A 25,809-nucleotide genomic window follows, 5' to 3' on the forward strand; every position below is an offset into this window, starting at 1 on the left:
AATATGTATAAGAATTTAAGAACTCTTGTATATATAAATAAAACAAAATAAAAATATGCACCCAACTCACAGTCCCCTTCATTCCTCCTCTTCCTCTTCCTCCTCCTCTTCCTCCTCCTCCTCCTCTTCCTCTCTAATCCTCCTCCAATACCCTCCTCCTCCTCCTCCTCCTCCTAAGCCGACCCCTGTTTTTTTCCATTTGCCACTCGACGTGTTTCACAAGCACACACGGCAGAGCTAACAAATTTCTCTCAGGTGTTTTGCTGTCGATTTATTTTTGCTTCTTGGTTTGTTTTAAGCCATAAGAGTGTCGACACCTGCTCAGTACACAACACCAAGGGTCCAGAGAGATTTTGTTGTTTACTGGTCGTTCCTCGTTCTATCTCCCTGACTCTTTATTTCATCACGCTCTTCAAGCTCTTTATTTCATCACACTCTTCAAGCTCTTTATATCATCACGCTCTTCAAGCTCTTTATTTCATCACGCTCTTCAAGCTCTTTATTTCATCACGCTCCTCAAGCTCTTTATTTCATCACGCTCTTCAAGCTCTTTATTTCATCACGTGTTGGTTTATATATGTCCTCATTGAGTTTCCCCTTTTCTTACGATGGCGTAAGAAAAGCCTTTTTTTCACGGCGTTTACGGCGTTTTCCGTCTTAAAATACCGACTCAGGGTATTGAATCATTTGATATTTATTGATGTAATTGAATGATATGGAGAGAATGGTGGTATGGGCGGGAGACTAAAGAAGTACTTACCTAAAAGAGTTTTCAGGACCTAACTTCAGGTCTTGAAAGACTGGTTTTTCCAACTGGCGGTTTCTTCGACAAATTTGCTTCCATTGGTGTCATGTTGACTTATTTTCTCTCAGTTTAAAGAGGTTACGGGAGAGTTGTTGTTGAAGATTAAGCCACCACAAGAGGTGGCACGAGCATGAATAGCCCGTAAGTACGGGAGAGATTAGTACGAGAGTAAGTACGGGTACGGGAGTTGGAGGGATTATGTAGGAGAGGGATTGGTTGGTTCAAGTTCAAGTATATTTATTGAGATAAGCAAAAAATACATCTCAAAGCAATAGAGTAGCTTAGGCTATTTCTGCCCCCCCCCTATTGGTTGGTTATTGGGTAGGGTGGTGGTGTGGTGATTGGATGATTGGAGGGTGATAAATAACTTACCAGTATTTACCGAACAGTTCCTACCTGATGTTCGAATTCTATCTCGATTATGGCTTAAAAGCTGTTCATGGAGGCGGATACCATCAGTTAGTATTATATTAACTAACTTGGTAGCCAAGTTTAAAAAATATGTGACAAAACAATAAAAAGAGTCGAAATAGGTGGGTGTAAGTAGGAGCGGGAAGCTACTGTGACCAAGAGGTCGACCTCGTAAGACAGAGAACGTTACCTACGACGGTGAGGTTGACTCTCGTAGTCCTGGTGGGCTGTAGACGGTAGTCGACCCTACAGGTGTAGAGGCCCTGGTCAGCCCAGGTCAGGGAAGTGACCCGGAGCACGGCTGGAGATGACCTTAGGTCAAGGCTGGCTCGCTGTCCCAGCACGCGTTCATCTGACCACTGCGTCTCCTCCTCTGACCTCTCGTCCAACCTGCCAACAAATGAGGTTCAAGTTCAAGTATGTTTATTGAGATAAGAAAGAAATATATCTCAATGAGATAGAGTAGCTTAGGCTATTTCTACCCCCCAACAAATGAGGTCATTCTTGTTAACGATGAGAGGTCATGGGGTTAATATACCACGAGATCATAGTTGTTAAATGGTTTGTTATTATTCACCCCCCCCCCCAAAATATTTACCAAAATAAAAATTATTATTTTACACAACGAAGTCACAAGAGCGAGATATATAATTGATATCTTTGAAGCGTGTGTGGGATCGAACTCGCGTCCAAGAATTGTCTTTGATCACAACAATTACAGATCAAAACGCGGTTATTGATGACATAAGAATTACACTTTCGTCTAGAAATTAGCCATTGCAGATGTAGACACATGCCCCGTATACATGTAGGTTATTGTGTGTGCGTTTCTCTGCTGTTGTGAGAAGAAATGCTGGTGAATTGTTCGTAGAGAGAACCACGACTACTACTGTTTTGGTTCTAGAGGAAAACCATGACTTGTTATTGTGATCCCACCATTAACACCACTACCATTACCAATCCCACCATTACTACCACCGCCATCACAGCCATTGAATCCATAATCACAACCACCACCACCACAATCACTACCACCACCACCACCATCACAACCACCATAACCCAACCACCTAAGCATTTCACACATCCGAACCTCCGTCAAGAACCACAACTCAAACAGCGATTTGCCTTAGGCCCGTGTTCCACTAGCGAGGAGTCTTTCGTACTCGACCAGATTCATGCAACGCCGTGCAATTCGACGGGTCGTACGCCCACGTACGCTCACGTCCCGGGCAAACACTTCAAGCACCCTGTATACGCCGCTGCTGCAGAAGGGTCCTGGATTAGTATTTACACACACATACGCGCGCCCCCGGGGATGGTAAAGCCACGGATGGTCGTGTTTTTACCCACCCAATTGGGACGAAGGACTATCCTCCGTAGAAATGGGTGATGGAAGGTTGGATAGGTGGGAAAAGGGTGACATTCATCCGTAAAAATAGATGTTAGAGGATTGGATGGCAAAAAGAGGTAAGTTTGCCTTACAGATATGGGTGGCGAATTATAAGGATTTTTTCCCATATATACATTAATTACAAGAGATAATGGGGGTGCGATAATTATTTGTATATAGTGATGGTGATGAATGGATGCATGAGACACCTGTATAAGGGGGAGGGGCAGGCTAAGACTCACCTGTAGATAAGGGTGGTAAGGGGGGATAGAGACACCTGTAGATGTGGGGGGTTAATGAGAAGATGGATTTACCTGAAGATACCAGGGAATGAGAGGGTAGTGGAGCACGAGACTTGCCTGTAGATAGGGGTGGTGAGAGGCTCCCTGAACCACAGCAAGAGGTAGAGGTCATCGTGAGGAGTGCCAGATACTTCACAGGGCAGTGCCACTTCCTCTCCTCTCACCCCCGTCACAGCCACCACAGGTACTGCCAGAGAAGAGTAATCTTTAAGGTCTAATTGGTAGTCAAGTGATTTAGCTGTTAGTCAATACTGAGGGGGAAGACACGATATAGTTCTTACAATTATATATATATATATATATATATATATATATATATATATATATATATATATATATATATATATATATATATATATATATATATGTGTGTGTGTGCGTGTGGATATTAAATATAAGATTCCTCTAATCAATGGTATCATAATCTATTTCATTAATGTCAGAACAATACATTAATTACACTAAACTTATCATTACTCAGTGATAACAACGCGATTAATGTATAATACAGCATTTTAAGTGATTCATCAAGTCATACTTTAGTATAATCTTTGCAATATTATTTGAGGGGGTTCGGTGAATTATCATATTAATTGGGCCCTAGGTCGAATTACATACGTATTAGTCAGTTATCAAAACTGATTTGTTTCATAATTGCATTAATAAATGAAGTTCCTGGATTGAGATAAATTTAATTATTTTTGGATAGCCTGTTTTTATTTTATGCTCTAAACATTTTGTTGGTTGAAACACTGACAATAGAAGCATATCATAGAGGGAGAGAGAAGACCATCGGAGCATATCCTGGAGGGTGAGAGGATACCATGGGGGCATATTCTGGAGGGTGAGAGGATACCATGGGGGCATATTCTGGAGGGTGAGAGGATACCATGGGGGCATAGCATGGAGGGTGAGAGGATACCATGGGTGCATAGCATGGAGGCAAAGAGAAGACCCCTTTCACAAATTCAGGAGGGAACGTGCCAAGCGTCAGAGGAAGCAGAGATGTACCTGTAAGGCAGGGCCCAAGAGTTGAGACTTGCTCACCGCAGATGAGGATATGTAGATGCTGTATTACGTGTGTACGGTACACAAGATACGGTACACAAGGACCACTACAAAAGGAATGATACACAAGGAAACATATTAACAAGTAATGGGCAATTACTTAACAAACATATTAACAAGTAATGGGCAATTACTTAACAAACATATTAAAGTAATAGATAATTTTTGTTAAACAAGCACAGGTGATAAGAGAAGAAGAGTAGTAGTTTAAACCCATCCTACCTTCCCTGTCCACGTCACTGGACAGACGGCCCCATCCTACTTTCCCTGTCCACGTCACTGGACAGACGGCCCCATCCTACCTTCCCTCTCCACTGGACAGCAAGAGAGACAAATGCAACATCGTCCTAATCATCTGGCTGGCAGGATCGACCTGATCCTACCAGCCAGCACTGGAGGCGCCTCAGGCACCTCACATGAGAAGGGGCTCTTATTGGCACGACCCAAGATGCAAATACGCAGAGATGCGTCACTCATTAGAGGGTGCGATTCACAAGGCAGCTTGAGGAAGGCTGGTAGGAGTCGTGGTGAGGAGAGAATGGCGAGGACTTCCAAGATTGGTGGGAGTATGGGAACCTCGATGGGCTGATGTGATTGGTGGATGGACCTCACCGACGCTGATGTGATTGGTGGATGGACCTCACCGACGCTGATGTGATTGGTGGATGGACCTCACCGACGCTGATGTGATTGGTGGATGGACCTCACCGACGCTGATGTGATTGGTGGATGGACCTCACCGACGCTGATGTGATTGGTGGATGGACCTCTACGACTGGGAACATCTGGTGTTGTTCTGTACGTTTATCGACCGACCACTACAGTAGTGTAGAGGAGAGATGGTTGAGAGGCAAGTGAATTTGAGTGGGTATAATCTTAACCCACCTCTCTTCTTCCTCTCCCAGTCTCTCCTCTCCTCTCACTCCTCACTTGTCAGTACTACGTCACTGTGGCACTGGGTGGGGTGAGATAATGACATTAGAATTAAGGAAACTGCAAAAGGCAAATTGACCCATACGAAACCGCACCTATTTATATCCACCCAATTTTTTGTATATAATAATAATATACATGTCTGACCTGTACTTTAAACAATTTACATGTCTATTACGTTTCACTCTAATGTTGATCCATAGATAAGAACATAAGAACAAAGGTAACTGCAGAAGGCCTATTGGCCCATACTAGGCAGCTCCTATTTATTTCCACCCAATCTCACTCGTATACATGTCCAACCTACGTTTGAAACAATCGAGATTAACAACTCTGTTTCGAAACCAATTTTTATCCAGGGTTTCATAATCTAAACTTCTCCAGTCTCCAGCACAGCGTGAGGAAGTGTGACCTGAAGCTCTGTGTACACACATCTTGACGCAATCTTCGGCACAGACATAGAGTCGGACCCCAGCAACAAAGAACAGCTTCGTCTCAACCCTTAATAATGAGGACTTGAAATTCAGAGCAGGAGTGATAAGCGTTGTTTTTATTTTATGTAATTTCGTGAATAAATCCTTGAGTGAAAACCAGAATGCCATTTCCAAGGAAGGCAAAATGTTGTCATTCACTTAACGCCTTGAACCCAAGAGTTTTTGAACTCTGACACTCGTCACACCAAACGGGAAAAATGTTCAGTGACCTTATATATCAAACTCCAAACTCTTAGCCAAATGAGATTGAAAAGTGCAGAGTGAATGCTTTAAAATTCTACGAGCATCGGGAGAGAGAGAGAGAGAGAGAGAGAGAGAGAGAGAGAGAGAGAGAGAGAGAGAGAGATCAATTTTGAAGACTATTCCATACTTCATCCACCTACACCAATAACCCAAAAATACCTGATGTCACTGCTTTGGTAATGGATGGATAATGAGTTGACAATGGACAAAAACAAATGGGAATATGATCAGGCAACTAAAAGGTTGGTGGAAGCCAATGCCCAACACGACTCAATAACGAAACCTTCACAGGAATGGTAGGCAATAGATTTACTTCTCTTTAATTACGATATACACACCAACCCGACCCCCACCAATCTAGTGGTAGATACAGTGGGTTGAAGCGATAGCTAATGATTGAATGGCTATATTTTACAATACATTTTTGTTTCCCCATGAAGTGGACATTTGAGGACGATATGAAACAGATTGATGAATCGTACCTGCAAAGCTGGACGTTTAATCATCTTGTGTCTTCTATCAATGGTTGTTAATTACAAAGGGTCACAGGAATCACAGGGTAATGGAGGCCTCGGAACTCGTTGCTTGTATATCTAACTGTCGCCACATTTAGGAGAATGTAGTTTAATTTAGCACGTGAATTATCTATATAATTGACCTGTCTCAAGTCCCATAGTGATGAGTATTGGGTGTCCTTATTTTTCTGTTCTATGAAAAGAACTTACCTAAAAAGGTGGACTTATTCCTGTAGCTACGTGCAGAAGCGAAGCTGGTGCGGATAATAAACACATGGCTACAGGACCTAACAAAGCTGAACGAATTGTCAGATGAATTACTTTTGGAACTCAGCCCCAATAAACGCAGAGTTATACAAATAGAGAAGAGAAATAAAAGACCGGATTAACTAATTGAGAATAAGGGAGAAGAACATTGCAGTGAGCCTGAAGCTAACAACACACCTGAAGTTAATAACATCAGCAGTGAATGCAAAACCAGAAGACCTAAGAAGAGAATTCCCGAGCGTAAATAAAGATAATCCCTTAAGAACACTTAACGCAACCTATGGAGTAACCGGCACAGTCATGGAACCCAGTGACACAAAAACGAAAATGATAAACTCCAGGGGCTAGATTCACGAAGAAGTTACGCAAACACTTACGAACTTGTACATTTTTTTTCAATCTTTAGCTGCTTTGTTTACAATTATTAAACAGTTAATGAGCTCCGAAGCACCAGGAGGCTGTTTATAACAATAACAACAGTTGATTGGGAAGTTTTCATGCTTGTAAACTGTTTAATAAACGTAACCAAAGCCATCAAAGATTGAGGAAAGATGTACACGTTCGTAAGTACTTGCGTACTGCTTCGTGATTCTGGCTCCAGGGCTTTGCTAAATTTCTAATCAATATGAAACAAAATGTCCAAACTTGGAGTGTGGGCGCTTGGCAACTAGCCTCGCCCGACTTTGCAAGAGGAATCAAGTTGAGTATGGGAGTGTCATAAGCCAGTCGGTGTTGGTCCAAGTGAAATATTTTAAGAAATATCGGCATTTATAGAGACCCATCCTACCCGTGAGATATTTCATGGTCTGAAATATTTGTAGTGTTTCCCAACATGTTGTTCAGCAGTTAGAGTGGATTATAATAATAATAAATTTCCTGGGAAAGAGGGGGGAAGGGGCGGCAGGGAAGAGGGGAAGGAAGGGGGGTGAGAAGAGCAAGGGGAAAAGAAGAATGTAAGAGGAGGGGACCGAAGGAGGAAAGAGAGGAGGCGGGAAAGAGACCTGGGCATAGCCGGATATGTCTTCTAGGTGGAAACAAATTAGCCATAGGAATATATGCAAGAACTTCTTCAGTGTGCCAGAACTGAACAAATATATAATTAAACTCTGGGAAGAGAAAATGGAGGACAATTCAATTTAAAACTTTAGAAGTAAACAGAGGGGCTCAAGGTAACAATGGAAAAAGGCGGGCCCACGAGTTAATCTTTCATACCCACAAGCTTATATAACTTAGATCGCATACACACATAATCATATACAATTTCCGTCTATAGCTTGAGGTTGTATAGTGACAGGTATATTGTGGTTTACCTCAAGGACTGACGTAGAGGGGACGGAGAGAAGGGGAAAGAGATAAGGTTGGATAAATGAGGCATACTTAGAGAAATAATGGGATGAATGAGGAATGAAATAATGGAGTAAAAATCAAGGGGAGAAGGAATGCAGGCAGTGCTGGTAGGACAAAGGTTTTAAGTATTGTTTATTTTTTATTAAGGAGATGGTTCTCGTCTGTATTTCACCTAGGAATGGGACTTCATTTCCATCCCGTAGAGCTAAACTCTTGGCTCTTCAGCTGTGTGAGTTGGGCGTCACATCTTGGAGCATTGGGCATCCTACTAGCACTGGGCCTTCTAATATTTCTTTCATAACCCACACCCTAGTGGCTTGCTGTAGTAGTCTCAAGTTCAGTAGCTGCATGTTTAGAGCTTCATGGAGTTCCAAAATTCTTTGGTCATACGGTGGATGATGTTTTGTTATTCCTGTTGACGCTTTGTTTTGCACTGCCTGTTGTTTTTGCATGTTAATTTTCTTTGAGGCTTGTAGTGGTACAGGAGAGTACTTGAGATGCGGCCGGATTAAAGCAAATAAGAATTGTGGAGGGGGGAGTGGATAGGCAAGGGAGGGATAGAGGAGGGAGGGATTGGGTAGGATGGACCAGGAAGGGAGAGTGGTGGAGGAAGGGAAATTGGTTGGAGGGAGGGAGTGAGGGAGGGAAGGTTAAGGGTGGCAGCAGTCTCACCAAGTGCAATATAAGGTTCAAGGATTTTGCAATAACAATCACGAGCCACATCCATGACAATCATGGCGGAAGGTATTGGTACCGACACCATGGAGGAGAGAGGGGGGAGGAGGAGGGCTGGTGAAGTGAGGAAGCGCTAGTGAGGGACCGGTAAGGCTGACGAGATGTTGTTGTTGTTATAGGTTCAGCTACTGGGAATAAAAAGTTCCAAGTAGCACGGGCTATGGTGAGCCCCTAGTGGACTTACCTGGCCCAGGAGCGGGGCTGTAACTTGGCTGGTGAGAGAGGAAGGCTGGTGAAATTGAAAGAGAAGATTGGTGTGGGGGAAAGTGGGACAGGTGAGGAGGAGAAACAGAAGGGAATAGAGAGGGGCTGGTGATGGGAAGGGAGGGATTGGTGGGAAGGGGAAGGAGGGACTGTTGGGGCAGGAGAGGGGAGGGATATACATTGCAAACATGACAACTATACATTCCATACATATATTCCAGTACATAATTATATTCCAATACATAATTCCAGCCGCGTGTGTAACCTACACAAAGAAGCACATGCATAGACACCAGGAAGGTCTCATAAAGTTAACAATCAGGACTAAAGAGCCAAAGCTCAACCTCCTCTCATAGCACAATTAGGTGAGAACTTGCACACACTCGTAGATGGCTACAATATACACTTTACATGTAGATTTTATTTCTAAGACACAAACAAGCAATACAGGCACAAGCGGCTCTATGTTGTCGTTATTGCCTAGCACGGGATTGTCCTGAATTTGCATTACACTCCGTTGCATTGTAGTCTATAGCGTGGCACTGCATTGTACTGGACTACTATGCAAGTCTCGATTTTCCTATCTTAAACAGTAATTTTTGTGCATCTCTGCATGTGGAACATGATGAGCAAGTGAAATAGATGAACATGATGAGTAACTGGCTCACCACAGATGTAAATTGTTGTGTGTGTGTGTGTGTGGAGACTGCTGTGGACCACTTCTTCACACACTGCTGATATAAAAGACTATTGACATATACATAAAATTGTGTAACAAGCTTCACAAGGTTATTACTTGTTTAGCAAAATGAATTGTTGGATTCTGTTTCTGGGCCCCCATTATGTGCCTCTGTAGCCCTTCCCACTACCGCAAATGGGATGGGTATACTACAGGTGCATAATAAATTAACAAAATCTTCATTTGATCATGTTCATGTAAGCATGTGATAGTAATTGGTACAACGTAATGTATCCAAGAGATACAGTGGTTACATTTTAATGCTTCTAGCGTTAGGTCAGCAGAAGCGAGCTGTGTAAAGTACGGCATCCAGCACAGACTGTAACAGATTGCGGCAAAGGTTCCACCACAAGACTGCAGCTACTGTCAGTAGAGCAGTAAAAGTAAACAATAAGCACTGTGATACTACGGCTTGGTCCGGGAAATGAGGCCAGTACCTTCTTGGGCCCCGGAAAGCAAAGGCAGGGTTTATAGCCGTGTATAAAAACAGAGGAATGAATGAGGAATACAAGGGGAGCAGCAGTGCCCCAAAACACAACACGGATAGAGGCAGCTCCCCAGGACACAGTAAGGAGAGAGGCAATGACCCAGGACACAGCAACGGGAGAGGCAGCGCCTCAGAACACAGCAAGGGGGAAGGTAGCTCTCTAAATCAGGCTTAGTCCTGCTTAAATAAATGGCCGCGTATGTTTTGGGGGTCCAGGCAAAGGGAGAAGGGGAACCAATGGCCTGAATACCCTTCCATTACTATTGGATTCAGATAATGACGAGACTAGCGGGTGAGAGGAGACGAGGGCAGAGATTGGTGCTGGAAGGGCAGAGGATGAGAGAATAGGGAGAGTCCGGGCCACACACTCTACTGGGAGACATAACGGACACTATAGCAAAGGGGGACGGCTCGAACAGTGACTTCACATGGGCCCCTCTATGGTAACGGTAATGGAAATGCAAGAATACGAACAAACATATACATTTACTTACAACACGCAGGAATAAGGATATATATATGCATTACAAACGTTTGTAGGAGGGGCCAATATATTCTGGAGCCTCTGGGACCATCCACAACCATGTCACTACCACTTACACCTTCCAGAAAGCAACGGAAACATTAACAACACATGGAAAGGTGTATAAAGTGAGCGAGAAGAGGCAGAACAAAATGCGATAACTATAAGAACAATATAAAAAGAACAAGTTATGACAATTGTGAAACAAGATCAGCATACTTTCCCTTTTTGTAATTTTTCCGGTGCTCGTCTTATTATGTAGCACAGGTTTCATTTAGCATCATACTGAGTCTTGATCCTTCTGAATATTACAGAGATAGAGAGATAAAGAGTAATAAAGATAGAGAGAGAGAGAGAGAGAGAGAGAGAGAGAGAGAGAGAGAGAGAGAGAGAGAGAGAGAGAGAGAGAGAGAGAGAGAGAGAGAGAGAGAGAGAGAGAGAGAGAGAGAGAGAGAGAGAGAGAGAGAGAGAGAGAGAGAGAGGAGAGATGTATGAAATACTTTCTTGACAGCAGTGGCTGCAAAACTATTAACAAAATAAAATTTGTTTCCATTTTGATTATGCATCAATCTTCTGGATGATTTGCCCCCCCCCCATTATTTATTAAAACTCCAAACACGGTAGAGAATAATATAAGAAGACGTATGTTTTTTCTTTACCCATTCTGGTTGGATTGGTAAGCACATCAAAGTCTTCAACACCGGAGAGATGTTGACATTTCAAGTTGAAGGTCAATGTGCTCAGAGTTCTCCACCTGCCTCAACTATGTGATCAACCAGAAGGTGGCAGTTATAACAAAAGGCGCTCTGCCTTCAACAGCTTCACTGGGCTGTGCCATTTTCATGAACATCGCTCCATCAGCGTTTATTTCTAGGTTGACTCGTATTCAGAACATTCTCGCTCAACACGTAAATACGTGCTAAATTAAATCAATCGAATATTTGAAGTCTCTGGAAAACAATTGGCTACAGCTTCAGGCTGAGCCTAACATGATTGGATCTTACCATTAAATAGCGTTTATTCATAATGAAAAACTGATGCGCTCATTAAATAGATCAGTCTCTAGGGTCTGCTTTTAGATTGGAGCTTAATTAGAAGCCGGAGTTTCTTAATTAATGATCACTAGTCTTAGTTTAAAAAACTTTTGATAGTTCTGTTTCAATGACTTATTGTATACCATAGACTCCATCTATCATAGGACTTCCGTTTCTTTTAGCATAGTGATATTTTGTTTGGTCAAAAAGCCTTAGTCGCATCCAGTTCCAGCAGATGCCTGTTTCCTTTGCTGTATTATGAAGACCTCTGAGAATATCTTACCGAGTTCCTTGCACACATCTCTGTCATTCTCTATCCTTAGTTTCATCACGTGTTCCTCGTTTTCGTCTCGTTTTCGCCTTCATATTGTTGTGAAACAGCATGGGCTGTGTCTGTTTTATCTGCTATGTAGTGTTCATATTGTCTCCGCCTCTCTTTCTCTCTCTCTCTCTCACCGAGGTACTCTTTCTTGGCACTGTGGTACCTCTCGCTGCTCTCAGTTCTGTTGTTCCAGATGTTTCTCCATGCCAACGTACCTAATTGTTTTAATTGCTTCCATTCAACCATTGTTAGACCATAGGATTTTTATGCGTCTTTCGCCTTTTCTCTTTTATGGTGAGGGACAGACTTGTTCAATTCCTCACGAGACACTTCAGTGTATGTGAGTGAATGTTTGTACTCAACAAGATGCACTCAACTAGTTGTGCTTGCAAAACGATGTCATCTCTTAAGCCCCATCTACCGGAAGGTATACACATAATTTTACGGAGACAATTATAATTTCTATAAGTGTTTCAATGTGCCTGATAAATCTCACATCTAAATTGGTTTATTGGAATAAGAAAAGAAACATTCTCAAGTCGATTGTGAGAATGGTCCAGGACGAACCGAAACGTCGTCGTCCCTTCACTATCTAGTGTGTGGTCTGGTCAACATACTTAAGCCACGTTATTGTGACTCATCGCCTGCATAAGAAGAGAACGAATCAACAGGGAGAAATGATCGGGGCAGGGGCCGGACCTGATGAAGTTTGGGCAGAGTAGGGATGGGACAGGTTGGAGAAGAGACAGGTTAGAGGCGTAGCAGTCTGGTGGGATGGTCTAATTGATAAATAATATTCTCTGTTAATGAAGGGGAACTCTTCTTTATCCTGGGAGTGAGACAAAGGTAACCAACAGGGACGTTTTTTTCTGTTTAGAAAAAGTCAAACGGTAATGGTACCCCGAATGGAAAAATCTCTGTTGGAGAAAACTACTGTTGTTTTTCCCGTTTACTGTTTACTCTGTTGCTTATGTGATTTATGATGACCAGACCACACACTAGAATGTGAAGGGACGACGACGTTTCGGTCCGTCCTGGACCATTCTCAAGTCAATTGTGAGATTGTGAGAACACAATCGACTTGAGAATGGTCCAGGACGGACCGAAACGTCGTCGTCCCTTCACATTCTAGTGTGTGGTCTGGTCAACATACTTTAGCCACGTTACTGTGACTCAACGCCTGCATATGTGATTTATTCTTCAGGTATTCCATTTTTCTTAGTTTATTTTCAAGAAACAATCTCGGTATCTATTAATACGTCTTATTTTATCTGTTCTCACCATCTACGTTTCTTTGTTCTCTGTTACTTATACCGTTCTTCATTAAAGAATGTTCCCCATTCCATTATTACTCTGGTTTTCCTTTGTCTCAAACATTTCTTTTTTTCTCTCTTAATTATTTCCTTCTTGAGTCGGTTTTCCATTCTCATACACAAAGTTTTTTATCACTTAAAGATACTCGAGGTTCACTCCCTTGGCCTCTTTCAGCGTTTTTTCGTTCTTAAGAACACCTTATAGAATGGTTTCTACTACTTCTTCATTGATATAATTGTTTTTCTATAAGTGCTTCCTCTATTATATGCTCTTTTTCTCTTCTAATCTCTGTTAACACTAGCTTCACTACACTCATCTACTGTTACTGTTGGCTGTAAACACCTCCCCAGCAGCTCCGGACGCCAACAGAACATTCCCAACATCATTAACCAGCTCGTCCTCCAAACAAAGTCCATTCCATGCACCCGCCAAACCCCCTGTTTATGAATGAAAAGCGGTTTACACACGACTCACAACTGTTGACGTTCGAACACTTCCGGAACAAGTGCTTCACTGACGAATTTTGTTCGAACCAAAACGCTGTAAATGCTTCACCCACGTACTACAAGTACAAATAATCGCCAACAGAACCTAAACACCTAACCTAACCTATGCCTATATATGCACAACATGATAATATATTATAATATTAATATATATTTGAGAAAATTCCTGTTTTGAATGAACAGCATGTAAAAAAATTACGAATGCGCCTGTGGGGTCGACAGCTGGATGTAATGAACTTGAGTCGAGGACGGATTGCATTAACAGACGGCAAACAGGCCTCTGATCATCTTTTTTTTCGCCTGCAAGGCTCCAAATGTTTCTCTCGACGTTTCCTGCAACATTCTTACTCCGTCAGTGCTAGGAGGGAGTTTGGGGTTTGGGCTAGGTCTCAAAGGGACAGGTACGTAAGTCATTTTACATTTCAAAGCTTCGGTTTGCTTCCTCCTAAGACTACTGAAAGGACATGGAAGAAGGGCAAGGGGATTTGAATAAGGAGGGATAGCGAACCACCCTATTCGCTCGAAACTTGCGAAAAGAGACGAATGAATCCCGTGTAAGTGCTAAAAGCCTATGAGAGAGAGAGAGAGAGAGAGAGAGAGAGAGAGAGAGAGAGAGAGAGAGAGAGAGAGAGAGAGAGAGAGAGAGAGAGAGAGAGAGAGAGAGAGAAAGAGAAAGAGAGAGAGAGAGAGAATGTCCGTATCATCTCTTCGCTCGAGAGATTACACGTACATGCATCTCTTCCGACCCATCTAGCAAGAGAGGGTCGACGAAGGAACTAACTTAATGTGTGGACAGGAAGATCGATCTTGTTGCACCAGGCATCCTCTCCGTTACTTGATCACCCGCCAGCGACCTCCTCCTCCTCTTCTACCTCCTCCTTCATTCGCCTCCCCCTCCTTTTCCTCCTCCTCCTTCTCTTCCTTCTCTTCCTTCTTGTATTCTTCGCCCAGCTAGCAATATAAACATTCGACATTAAACTTGCAGTTCGGATTATGTTTTTCAGAATTGTGCAAGAGTTGATCATTTCCACGAGATCGTTTTCTTATTTGGTCTGCGATTTTGTGGCATTAATTCCCAACGTAGCGTATTTTAGCCGTTATTTTCCGAACACGAAAAAACAAATTAAAAAAACGCTGGTGTCAGGAATGTCAAAATCAGGCGGTCGAATAAATCAGATGCTCTTAGTGAATCGATATCAGCGAATCGGTTAATCAGTTTCTCAGCGAATTCGTCTATCGGCAAATAGGTCACACGGTAAATTCATGTCTTAGCAAATCGGCCTCTCAGCAAATCGGTCACACTGCAAATCCGCCACACGGAAAATCCGTCACACAGCAAATAGCTCCATCGGTCTCAGTGTCAGTCACTTCTCTAAAGACCTACACCCCATGTTGCAAGACCCAGAGGCAATACATACAGCAAGCACTATATATGTGCAGGTGTCACTTATAATGAGAGGGGGAGAGGAATTATAACACATAGGCAGACTGAGGGGAAGAGGAGGGGAGGGAGCCACAGTTAATACAAACTCCAGACATGAAATTGACATATACAAAAACGTACACTCAACAAACTTCAAAGCTGAATTTATATGAAAAAGTTAAAAAAAAATACTCAAAAGTAAATATATGTAACATTTATGCTGCTCACTGTAGCAGTTATTGAAAAATAAAGTTTTAAATACATACACAAATATATATTATATATATATATATATATATGTCGTACCTAGTAGCCAGAACGTACTTCTCAGCCTACTATGCAAGGCCTGATTTGCCTAATAAGCCAAGTTTTCCTGAATTAATATATTTTCTCAATTTTTTTTCTTATGAAATGATAAAGCTACCCATTTCATTATGTATGAGGGCAATTTTTTTTATTGGAGTTAAAATTAACGTAGATATATGACCGAACCTAACCAACCCTACCTAACCTAACCTAACCTATCTTTATAGGTTAGGTTAGGTTAGGTAGCAGAAAAAATTAGGTTAGGTTAGGTTAGGTAGGTTAGGTAGTGGAAAAAACATTAATTCATGAAAACTTTGCTTACTAGGCAAATCGGGCCTTGCATAGTAGGCTGAGAAGTGCGTTCTGGCTACTAGGTACGACATATATATATATATATATATATATATATATATATATATATATATATATATATATATATATATATAACCAGGAACAGGATTAAACAAGCATTTACGCATTGACAAAATCAGTACATCTTTCTTCCATCATGGCGGCATCGTTTACATTTATTAATGAGTTTACGAATATCGTAACTTCACAACCCAAGGTTATTATTGTTATAAACAACCTAGTAGTGTTTTAGAGCTCATAACTTGTTTAATAAATGTGAACAATGCCGCCGTGATTGAAGAAAGGATCCGTAATACATAAATTCTTGATCCTTGTACAAGGTACAGACAGATGCAGTCACACGCTAAATGTCTCGGTGGAGTATTGACTCGACCTACTTGAAGGAGGATCTAATCGGCTAAACTCTGCAGTGCTGGGAAGCCGGACCCCTCGTCACCGAGACCAGCCAGATATATAATTATCAAAGAAGGCGCCAAGCCGGAAAGACTATGTAGCAGCCAGATATAAGCCAGATCCTTCACCACCTTCGACAACAGACACAAGCCAGACCTTTCACCAACCTGGACTTCACCAGGTCTAGGCTTACTGTGGACTTCAGTAGGCCTCGGCTTACCATGGACTCTGCAAGGCTTACCGTGGATTTCGAGAGGCTTGTTATCTTGACACATTTGCTATTAAATTACTGTATGCTCACTCAACACTACATAACACTGGACACAGAACAATATCAGAGTACCTGGAAAAAATCTCACCAGGCGGTTATACTGAGTAACAGAAGATCAAAGATATTAATAAAAAATATAGAATGATCAACCATTCTATATAATGCCTAGTGAATGAAGAAAAAAAATAACGCATTGTGTGGTAGTTCAGATATTGGCGGTGAAAATAACGGTGAGAAGATGCAGGGTGAGAATTGCAGGAGCACAGTTGATGACGGGTACACATTTTGGAGGACCATGGGAGCCAGGGGTCATGTAAATGACGGTGGAAGAGAGCTCACAACTTTAGAGTTGAAAGAGGCAACTTTGCCGCAGAAGGCATGACCTTATATAATGACATGACCTTATATCAAATGAGCTTTGGTATAAGGCCAGGTACATTGATCAGACGAACAGCTATCCTCTGAGTTTATTAAAACGATTTGGTGAACGGGACTTTTACAAAGGATAAGTAACTGAGTAGTTATAATATATATCTTGTGTGTGGTGCTTGCAAGAACAAGGGGGAATACATGCATATTCTCTCCGTGTCAACAAGCATTCCTCCCGTGTCTATACCCGTCTATGTCCACACCCAACCCCCCGTGTCCATACCACCAATTTCCCTCCACCATGTCCACCTCCACTTCCCTTTCCCCTCACCCTCCCCCCCCCCCCCCCCCCCGCGTGAACACACATGTCCATTGCAACCAACTGCGTGTCGTAAAATAAGACCATTAGACGACAAGCAGAAACCGGAAAGTGAGAGAGAGAGAGAGAGAGAGAGAGAGAGAGAGAGAGAGAGAGAGAGAGAGAGAGAGAGAGAGAGAGAGAGAGAGAGAGAGAGAGAGAGAGAGAGAGAGGGAGGAAGAGAGCAGCAGGCAACCACACACTTACACTAAACCGGCTGAGTTATTGCTCCATCAATACTCGCCAACTACTCCCACCACCACCACTATTACCACCACCATCACCAATATTATCACCCCCATCATCTATACCAATGCCGCTACCACCAATGAACATCTCTATTACTAATATCCATGACATAAACCCCAAATCCACTACCCATCACTACCACCACTATTGCCAACCACCATTACTAAAACCACCCATCACTAACCATCCACCACTAAACATTACCACCATTTGATCTAATTCTCCAGTTACCACCTCTCCACACACTCCTTAAATTAATCCACTAAACCAAAAATCCTCATCAATAAAAATAAAACGCTAAAAGACAATAAATAGAAACTCAACATTTTACTTATCCAAACCTCTAAAATTTCTAAGCATTTCCAGAAACAAAACTTGTCAATATATTTTCTTTTCTCCACGTCCGAAGATAATTACGTCTCCTTTCTTTGCCAAACCACTGTAATCACCTTAAATGACCCTCATTCACCTTCTGAGGTGTACCAGTAAGGCGGCCGCTTTAACCTTCGGGTATCATAATTACTCACCTGGAACACTCACCTAGATTACTACTCAGCTGGAGCACTCGCCTAAGTTACTTAATCACTTACCAACTCGTAAGTTGTCAGCCTTTGGGATCTATCGAGCCTTATCATAAGTCAAGCGTTAACAAATCCAAATAAGACTAGAACTACCCTGTTCCCCTCCGCCTCCATTATTGTTTACGTCGCCATTAACCTTCGATTATCAACCTCGTTTGGATCCAACAGCCAGTTGAATGTCTTTCACGACTCCATCTCTATTGACATTACTACCCTAGACATGACACCCCTCGCTGAGTCACTGAGAATACTCACCTTAAATGTACTCACCTTAGACGTACTCACCTTAGACGTACTCACCTTAGACGTACTCACCTTAACACACTCACCCTGACGTACTCGGGCAAGAAGCACCTCTCCCCGCCCTACCTAACTTAATACACACCTCAGAGAATGTGTCGTAATTTACTTATCTTCTCCACATTAACATTCAGCTGGAACCAGCCTCCCTGCGTTAAGATGGCTCCCTCCTCGGCTAGTTTGTTCTCGTATGTGTGAAAGTATACCTTAGAAGAGCAGCTTATTCCTCAAACGTTGTTCTTGCGTTCTTGAATGTTCTTCTTGGGTGTTTCATTATTTTTTCCGAGCTCTGTGTGATTAGTTTTTTGCATTTCATTGCACGCATATGTTATTATATTTTGTTTTGTTGTCTTCTTTGTGATGTATTGGAATTTATATGTTTTGTTATTTTGTTCTGCGTTCTTGCCGTGTTGTAATTACTGTTATTTAGGATTTTATTTTGCAGTGGTTGATTACTGTGTGCATTCACAATGTTTTTGCTGTGTTCTCAAGTTAATTTGATTTCCTTTAATTGCACTCTCCTTCACAGAGAGAGAGAGAGAGAGAGAGAGAGAGAGAGAGAGAGAGAGAGAGAGAGAGAGAGAGAGAGAGAGAGAGAGAGAGAGAGAGACGATGCAAGAGATACGAGTCGATGAACCCAGAGATGGAGCAGCAGCAGAGGGGGAGATAAAGTGTGTCAAGGAGGCACATGGCGAAGGACATGAGACCCGACATAGAAGAGAAGAAGAAAAGAAGTCGCGAAAAAAGAGAAAAGAGCGAGAGGATAAGAAAAGAGAGAGAAGGAACAGATAAAAAAAGAGTAGAAGAAATACAAAAGTACAAATTTTTGTCTAAATAATAAACATGAAAGGTCGATATAACAAATCAAAACAGGAATGAAGGATAGAAAATGAGGCAAACCGTAGAGTAAAAATTAACAATGGGGGAAAATTCAGTATGGAGAAGAGGAGAGGAAGGGGAGGAGACAGGGATGAGGAAGAGGGATAGGGATGAAGGATGAGGCATAGAGTGAAGGGAAGCAGGAGGAGGAGGAGGAGGAGGAGAAGCTTACAAACTCTGAATTTTGATATTTACGCAGGACACATTTTCCGACAAGTGGCGGGAGTTTACAAGAAATTTTAGCGGGAGTTTCTGAAAGGTTCCAGTCCACGGCTTCCTGGAAGGTTCCAGTCCACAGCCTCCTGGAAGGTTCCAGTCCACGGCTTCCTGGAAGGTTCCAGTCCCCAGCCTCCTGGAAGGTTCCAGTCCACGGCTTCCTGGAAGGTTCCAGTCCACAGCCTCCTGGAAGGTTCCAGTCCACAGCCTCCTGGAAGGTTTCAATCCACAGCCTCCTGGAAGGTTCCAGTCCACAGCCTCCTGGAAGGTTCCAGTCCACAGCCTCCTGGAAGGTTCCAGTCCCCAGCCTCCTGGAAGGTTCCAGTCCCCAGCCTCCTGGAAGGTTCCAGTCCCCAGCCTCCTGGAAGGTTCCAGTCCACAGCCTTCTGGAAGGTTCCAGTCCACAGCCTCCTGGAAGGTTCCAGTCCACAGCCTCCTGGAAGGTTCCAGTCCACAGCCCTCTGGAAGGTTCCAGTCCACAGCCCTCTGGAAGGTTCCAGTCCCCAGCCTCCTGGAAGGTTCCAGTCCACAGCCTCCTGGAAGGTTTCAATCCACAGCCTCCTGGAAGGTTCCAGTCCACAGCCTCCTGGAAGGTTCCAGTCCACAGCCTCCTGGAAGGTTCCAGTACCCAGCCTCCTGAAGGTTCCAGTCCCCAGCCTCCTGGAAGGTTCCAGTCCACAGCCTTCTGGAAGGTTCCAGTCCACAGCCTCCTGGAAGGTTCCAGTACCCAGCCTCCTGAAAGGTTCCAGTCCCCAGCCTCCTGGAAGGTTCCAGTCCACAACCTCCTGGAAGGTTCCAGTCCACAGCCTCCTGGAAGGTTCCAGTCCACAGCCTCCTGGAAGGTTCCAGTCCACAGCCTCCTGGAAGGTTCCAGTCCACAGTTTCCAGCACCGGTGAGAGTGACCAGAGCTTTCAACCTTGTTATGTCTTGATATGTTATCTTATATAAAGTTATGACAAATGCCTATCTTAATTTGTATTAAATCCTCATAGTTAAAATATTAAAAATCCATAATACTAAGCTTTACAATAAATCCTGAAGGCCCAGAAACATCTCAAAATGTCCTTCTGACCCCAATTTTACATATTAAAAAACACTCGAGTTTTAATAAGCCAAAATTTCTCAAATTATATCAATAGCTATGTAAATATACACGAAAAATCCCCCCCTCCCCATGCACGTTGCAGAAAGCTCCTAAGTCTTATGTTAGTTTAAGAATAGTCAAAATGCTTGACTATTCTCAGAAGGGTTAAAACTCTTATTATTATTTTCAGGAGGGTTAGAGCAATTGACTTTTCAGACCGGTCCAAACATGTAAATCCATTGAAAATAAAAGTACATATATAAAATACAGAAGCATTTGTGTTAAAATTAAAATTATTATTGTATTAATGTGTTATATAATTATTGTATCGTCCCCCAATAGTTTCCAGAGACCATAAATCTTTGTACCAAAACCAATCTTGGGAAGCCTTCTGATCGATCTAAATTTGTTCTTAGTATTGCAGAATAAATCCTCAAAACATTTGAACATCAAAATTGCCCCTTTGATCAATCATTATGACGTACACGTTTACACTTAGCTGTCGAAAATTTACATACAGCACCCAATGTGAAATATAGAAGAAGAAACTCTCAACGTAGTTCAACAGTTCTTTCATTTCACGATTTCATCTACTCCGGAATATATTTAGCACCCGAAGCAGGCATGTCATAGCATCACTTATCGAGATCGTCGACATTACAATTTAAGCAATCACAGATTTACAAGCAGACAAGGAGAAAGTATTCCTGAATGGAGTATTCCCCCCCAAAAAAAATTTATTACCAGCTACTGAGTTCGCGTTTCTTTTAGCCTCAAAACATATATATCGAATCTCGATACAGGAACAGTACTTATCGTTTGTTACATAAAAACAAATAGCAAGAATTCAATATTTTAATCCTAAACAATCCTCATATATTACGAACAATCTTTAAAAATCTAGATAACTTCAAATACAATATTTACAATTTTTACAGCAGTCATTACTTACATACTCTTGCAATACCAACATTGCATGAAGATTGTTTTTTTCTTAAGAGCAGTTCAGATTATGGGGAGAGAGATACAGACACAGGCAGACACAGATTCAGACAGACAGACAGACAGAAATTGGGAAGTTCCTTTTCCTTAGTACCATGTTAGAGGGGCGACTAACACTAATATTATGACACTATTATTACATCTAATTATACCAATAAAGCAAATAATGAAAAAAAACAATAATAACAGCGACGGATTAAATTAATACCAAAGAATTTTACTGGTAATATAAAATATATGCTTATTTTTACCAAGTTGGAAGAGAAGCATAAAGAATAAGTTATGGTAACGGAGAACGCGTTATCAAGGTGATAATAACGTTACGAGATAAGAGGCAGTGCGAGGAGAAAGAGAGAGAGAGAGAGAGAGAGAGAGAGAGAGAGAGAGAGAGAGAGAGAGAGAGAGAGAGAGAGAGAGAGAGAGAGAGAGAGAAGGTGGGTGAGGGAGGGCGCTATAAGTGGCTGCTGGAACACTTTATGAGCAGATGAAAGTAAGGAATTTGTTTTGGAGAGTTTTGTGGTGAAAAATATGACCTCAATGGTGGTACAGGTATAGCAGGAGATGTATTAAACTTTAGGCTTTATCGTGTACCCAATGGACGTATTGGAGGAAGTATCCCCCAGAGGTGACCCGAGTGGGTACGCTATGGATATATAGCAGGAAGGTATTTGTGTATTTCATCTACCTAGCAATGCTTGAAGTAAATGATGTGGCGACATAGCATTGTCAACCATTCTGAATGACGTAGGGTGATTCCTATCCTTGTCTCCCATCCTAGGTCATGTTAAGCTTGGTCATCGTAGGTCTAGTCACGCTAGGTCACGTTAAGCCTAAAATGTATTCATCCAATACACATAGAAATCCCAATAATTTGTTTATTGTACAATAATTTATTTGTAGATTTGTTTGTTCATCCAAGTTCGTATGAACTGTAGAAATCTAATATATTCGCTCCTGTTATTTATTATGCTTAACTGTATCAATATATCCACTTTCCTGTATTCCAATGTACACTTCTGTATCTCAAGAGTAAATTATATAAATGTAATGAACAATAAATTGGATCGTATTTGGTTATATAAAAGTGAGTATATTACAAAGCCATAGACCTTTAATGAACGAAGTGTACATAGGAGCATACTAGACTGACTACATAGATATATTAAAATGTCTCGGTAACTATCACAGGAGTGAATTATTTGTTCTCCACATGCTTGTGAATTATACAGGAGCTCTACAGCGATGTCAGAGAGACGTCAGCAGGAGTCTAGCCAACAAAAAAACACTAAGAGGATAGTTAGGGGCCCAGTCATTTGCGTAGGTGTCTCACGTGACAAGGGGCCTGGATGGCTGTCTCCAACGCCCTAAGAACATAAGCCTTAAAGCCGTGGCAGAGTTGACTGTCAAGAGTGGTCTTCTGGACTCTGATTAAACAGCGAATGGTATCCCCAAGAGGAGTACGATCCTAACACAAATCTTCACTAGTATGCTACATTCGTACAAGCATAAACGCACAATTTTGGTATACAAGGGCATGGCACATTGGTACAAACTTTAATACTTACACAAGTGAAGGGGAAGGTGGGAGGTGAAATCCTGCAAGAGAAAGATCTGGGGGTTGATATCACACCGAACCTGTCCCCAGAAGCCCACATCAAAAGGGGGGACAAAGACAAGATATTTAGCACGGATGGGATACGAACAAGGGGACACAGGTGAAAATTTAGTACCCAAATGAGCCACAGAGACGTTAGAAAGAATTTTGTCAAAGAGTAGTTAACAAATGCGCATTAGGCAGTAATGTGATGGAGGCAGACTCCATACACAGTTTCAAATGCAGGTGTGATAGAGCCCAATAGGCTCCAGAATCTGTACACCAGTTGACTGGCAGTCCAGAGGCGGGACCAAAGAGCCAAAGCTCAACCTCCCCCCACCGAAAGCACAACTAGGCGAGTACAACTAGGTGAGTACACAGGTGGGCTTGTATACTTACACAGGTAGACTTGAATACTTACACAGGTGGGCTTGTATACTTACACACACAGGTGAGTTTGTAAACATACATATAAAAGCCCACCTGACGGTCACACACAGTATGATAAATGTCTTCACAGAGACATGGAAACTTACCCAATCGCTCATCTCCCTTTATGGATACATTTAACTTACCAGATACACAAATATAAATATATTAATAACAAAATATAATTGTTTAAATATTATAAATAATGATTGTTGACATTATTAAGTCACATTGGTTCTACCTGATGCTGGCCGTCATCGGTGCGTTCATGGGAGTGGTTTACCTGAAGTTCCGGAAGATGGTGGGCGCCACCTCCCAGCAGCAAGAGGCGGGCGCCACTTCCCAGCAGCAAGAGGCGGGCGCCACCTCCCAGCAGCAAGAGGCGGGCGCCACCTCCCAGCAACCCCAGTCCCAAGCCGCGATGGACGTCGAGATGACCCTGTCCCAAGTAACAGAGGACGCCCTGGTCAACGTGACAGAGGACTCCACGGATACCGATGGTCTTACCGGACATTTAGTCATGAAGTGTCCGGTACCCAACACCGAAGGACTGATGATGAAGGCCAGGGTTCCCGTACTCCCCGACTCCCCCAAGCAGGTCATGACGCCAGAGGAGATCCTCGAGGCCGGGGGTTGGGCCGTAGTGGAGCAATATACGGACCCTGAGACAGCGGAAACCATTTCATGGAACGTGTACGAGATGCTTGTACCACCGAGTCACGGTACTCTTGTGTACCATTACCTGGCGAGTGCAAACGACGAGGAAGACACTGAAGACCACGTTGTCCAGGGGAAAGTGATATTCAAGGTACCTCAGCCAGCCTCATTAGCTCCGTACCCACAGGACTTAAGTCACACGGCTCAACTGTACATGAATATTCCGTTGGACGGGTTCACCGCCAAGCCCGAGTATCTAAGCGTCCTTCGCAGCACCAGTGACCTTAACACCTTCATGGAAAGAAGCGAAGGGAAGAACGACCAAGCCCTGTCTATGATTTACGAGGTTCCAGTTCGGCCCCAAGACGCGTATCTTATCTACGAGTATCACGTGGGCCCTCTGGATACCCAAGTGTCAGATACCGAAGGGCCAGGTATCGAAGTGTCAGATACGCATGTACACGAAGGACAATGACAATGGGGCAGCATTACCGTGTTGGGTAGTACCCGTCTGGGGCGGGTGAGGTCAAGAACGTCACGTAAATGAACTCGTGAATACATTTGAGAACATTTACGAATTTGCCGAGAACATTTGCGAGTATGCCGAGAACATTTACGAATTTGCCGAGAACATTTGCGAGTATGCCGAGAACATTTACGAATTTGCCGAGAACATTTGCGAGTATGCCGAGAACATTTGCGAGTATGCCGAGAACATTTACGAGTATGCCGAGAACATTTACGAGTATGCCGAAAACACTTGCGAGTATGCCGAGAACATCGCCACTTCGAGTTGTGTTGATACGCTGCGTATACCAGCTTAATTGACAAGCGCTTCTCTGCATTAAGTGCGCGTTACGTGACTATTCAAGTTATGCAAGTCACCTGCGGCGACTTTGGTTGCTGATGGCTGGAACGCTGTGTTAACGCCCTCAGAGAGAGAGAGAGAGACGCCCTCATCGTTAGATAATGAAGTGAAGAAAGCCGGCCATTCATGTACAATCATTTATTCTATTTCTATCTTTTTTATATAACTACAAGAGTTCTTACTTTCTTGTAAACCTACTAGCAAGCAAAGCGTTTCGGGCAGGTCCTTAATCTTAATTTTCCCTGGAATACGACCCGCCAAATCGTTTAATAAGCATATACCCATTCACTGCTAGGTGAACGGAGGCTACAGTTAAGGATTGGCGCCCAGTCAATCCTCCCCGGCCGAAGTGTGGAGCGAGTGTTGTACCACAACGCCACGGGGACAATAGGTTACTTTGTGTTAGAATCTTAGGATCGACCATTTTTTTTGGTCAGTTATAATCATTGTTTTGATTCAAATCGTAATCAAACGGTCAAATCATAATAATTATTATGATTTGTATAGTTCCGTGTTGTATTGTTGTGCATACATGTGTTATTGTCTGACATTTGTGTTTTTAAGTGTACCGTGACAGACTAAGTCAATTATCCTTGTTTTGTTAGTGTAAAGAGAGTTGTTCAATAGTGTTTCAGTTAGATCACTGTTTGTAATTTGCTGGAGAAGAGAGGCAAGTTTTCTAGTTGCTTTGTTTTGATGGTGAAACTCTCTGCTAGCGTAACAAATCCGTTTGTATTAGAGTTAATTTATTTTAATATATCAGTGTTAAGTTACACACGCTTTTAAGTAAACCTTTTTTCCAGTACCACTCTCAC

General features: G+C 42.6%; 1 protein-coding gene across 3 annotated transcripts in view; it reads right to left on the reverse strand.

Annotated features, from left to right (window-relative positions):
- LOC123756548 (nephrin) overlaps window positions 1-25,809 on the reverse strand; it is a 61,873-nt gene that overhangs the window by 22,694 nt on the left and 13,370 nt on the right. For all 3 annotated transcript variants that reach the window (XR_011229612.1, XR_011229613.1, XM_069331226.1), the window contains exons 2-3: window positions 2,969-3,098; window positions 1,407-1,606 (exon numbers count right to left, since the gene is read on the reverse strand). Coding sequence is in view for 1 of the 3 variants with exons in the window: in XM_069331226.1 (XP_069187327.1) it covers window positions 1,407-1,606; window positions 2,969-3,098 (330 nt within the window). In the remaining 2 variants the exon portion in view is untranslated. The remainder of the gene's footprint in view (window positions 1-1,406; window positions 1,607-2,968; window positions 3,099-25,809) is intronic.

This window comes from Procambarus clarkii, chromosome 25 (assembly GCF_040958095.1).
Source record: "Procambarus clarkii isolate CNS0578487 chromosome 25, FALCON_Pclarkii_2.0, whole genome shotgun sequence".
In the NCBI taxonomy this organism is placed as follows: Eukaryota; Metazoa; Arthropoda; class Malacostraca; order Decapoda; family Cambaridae; genus Procambarus; species Procambarus clarkii.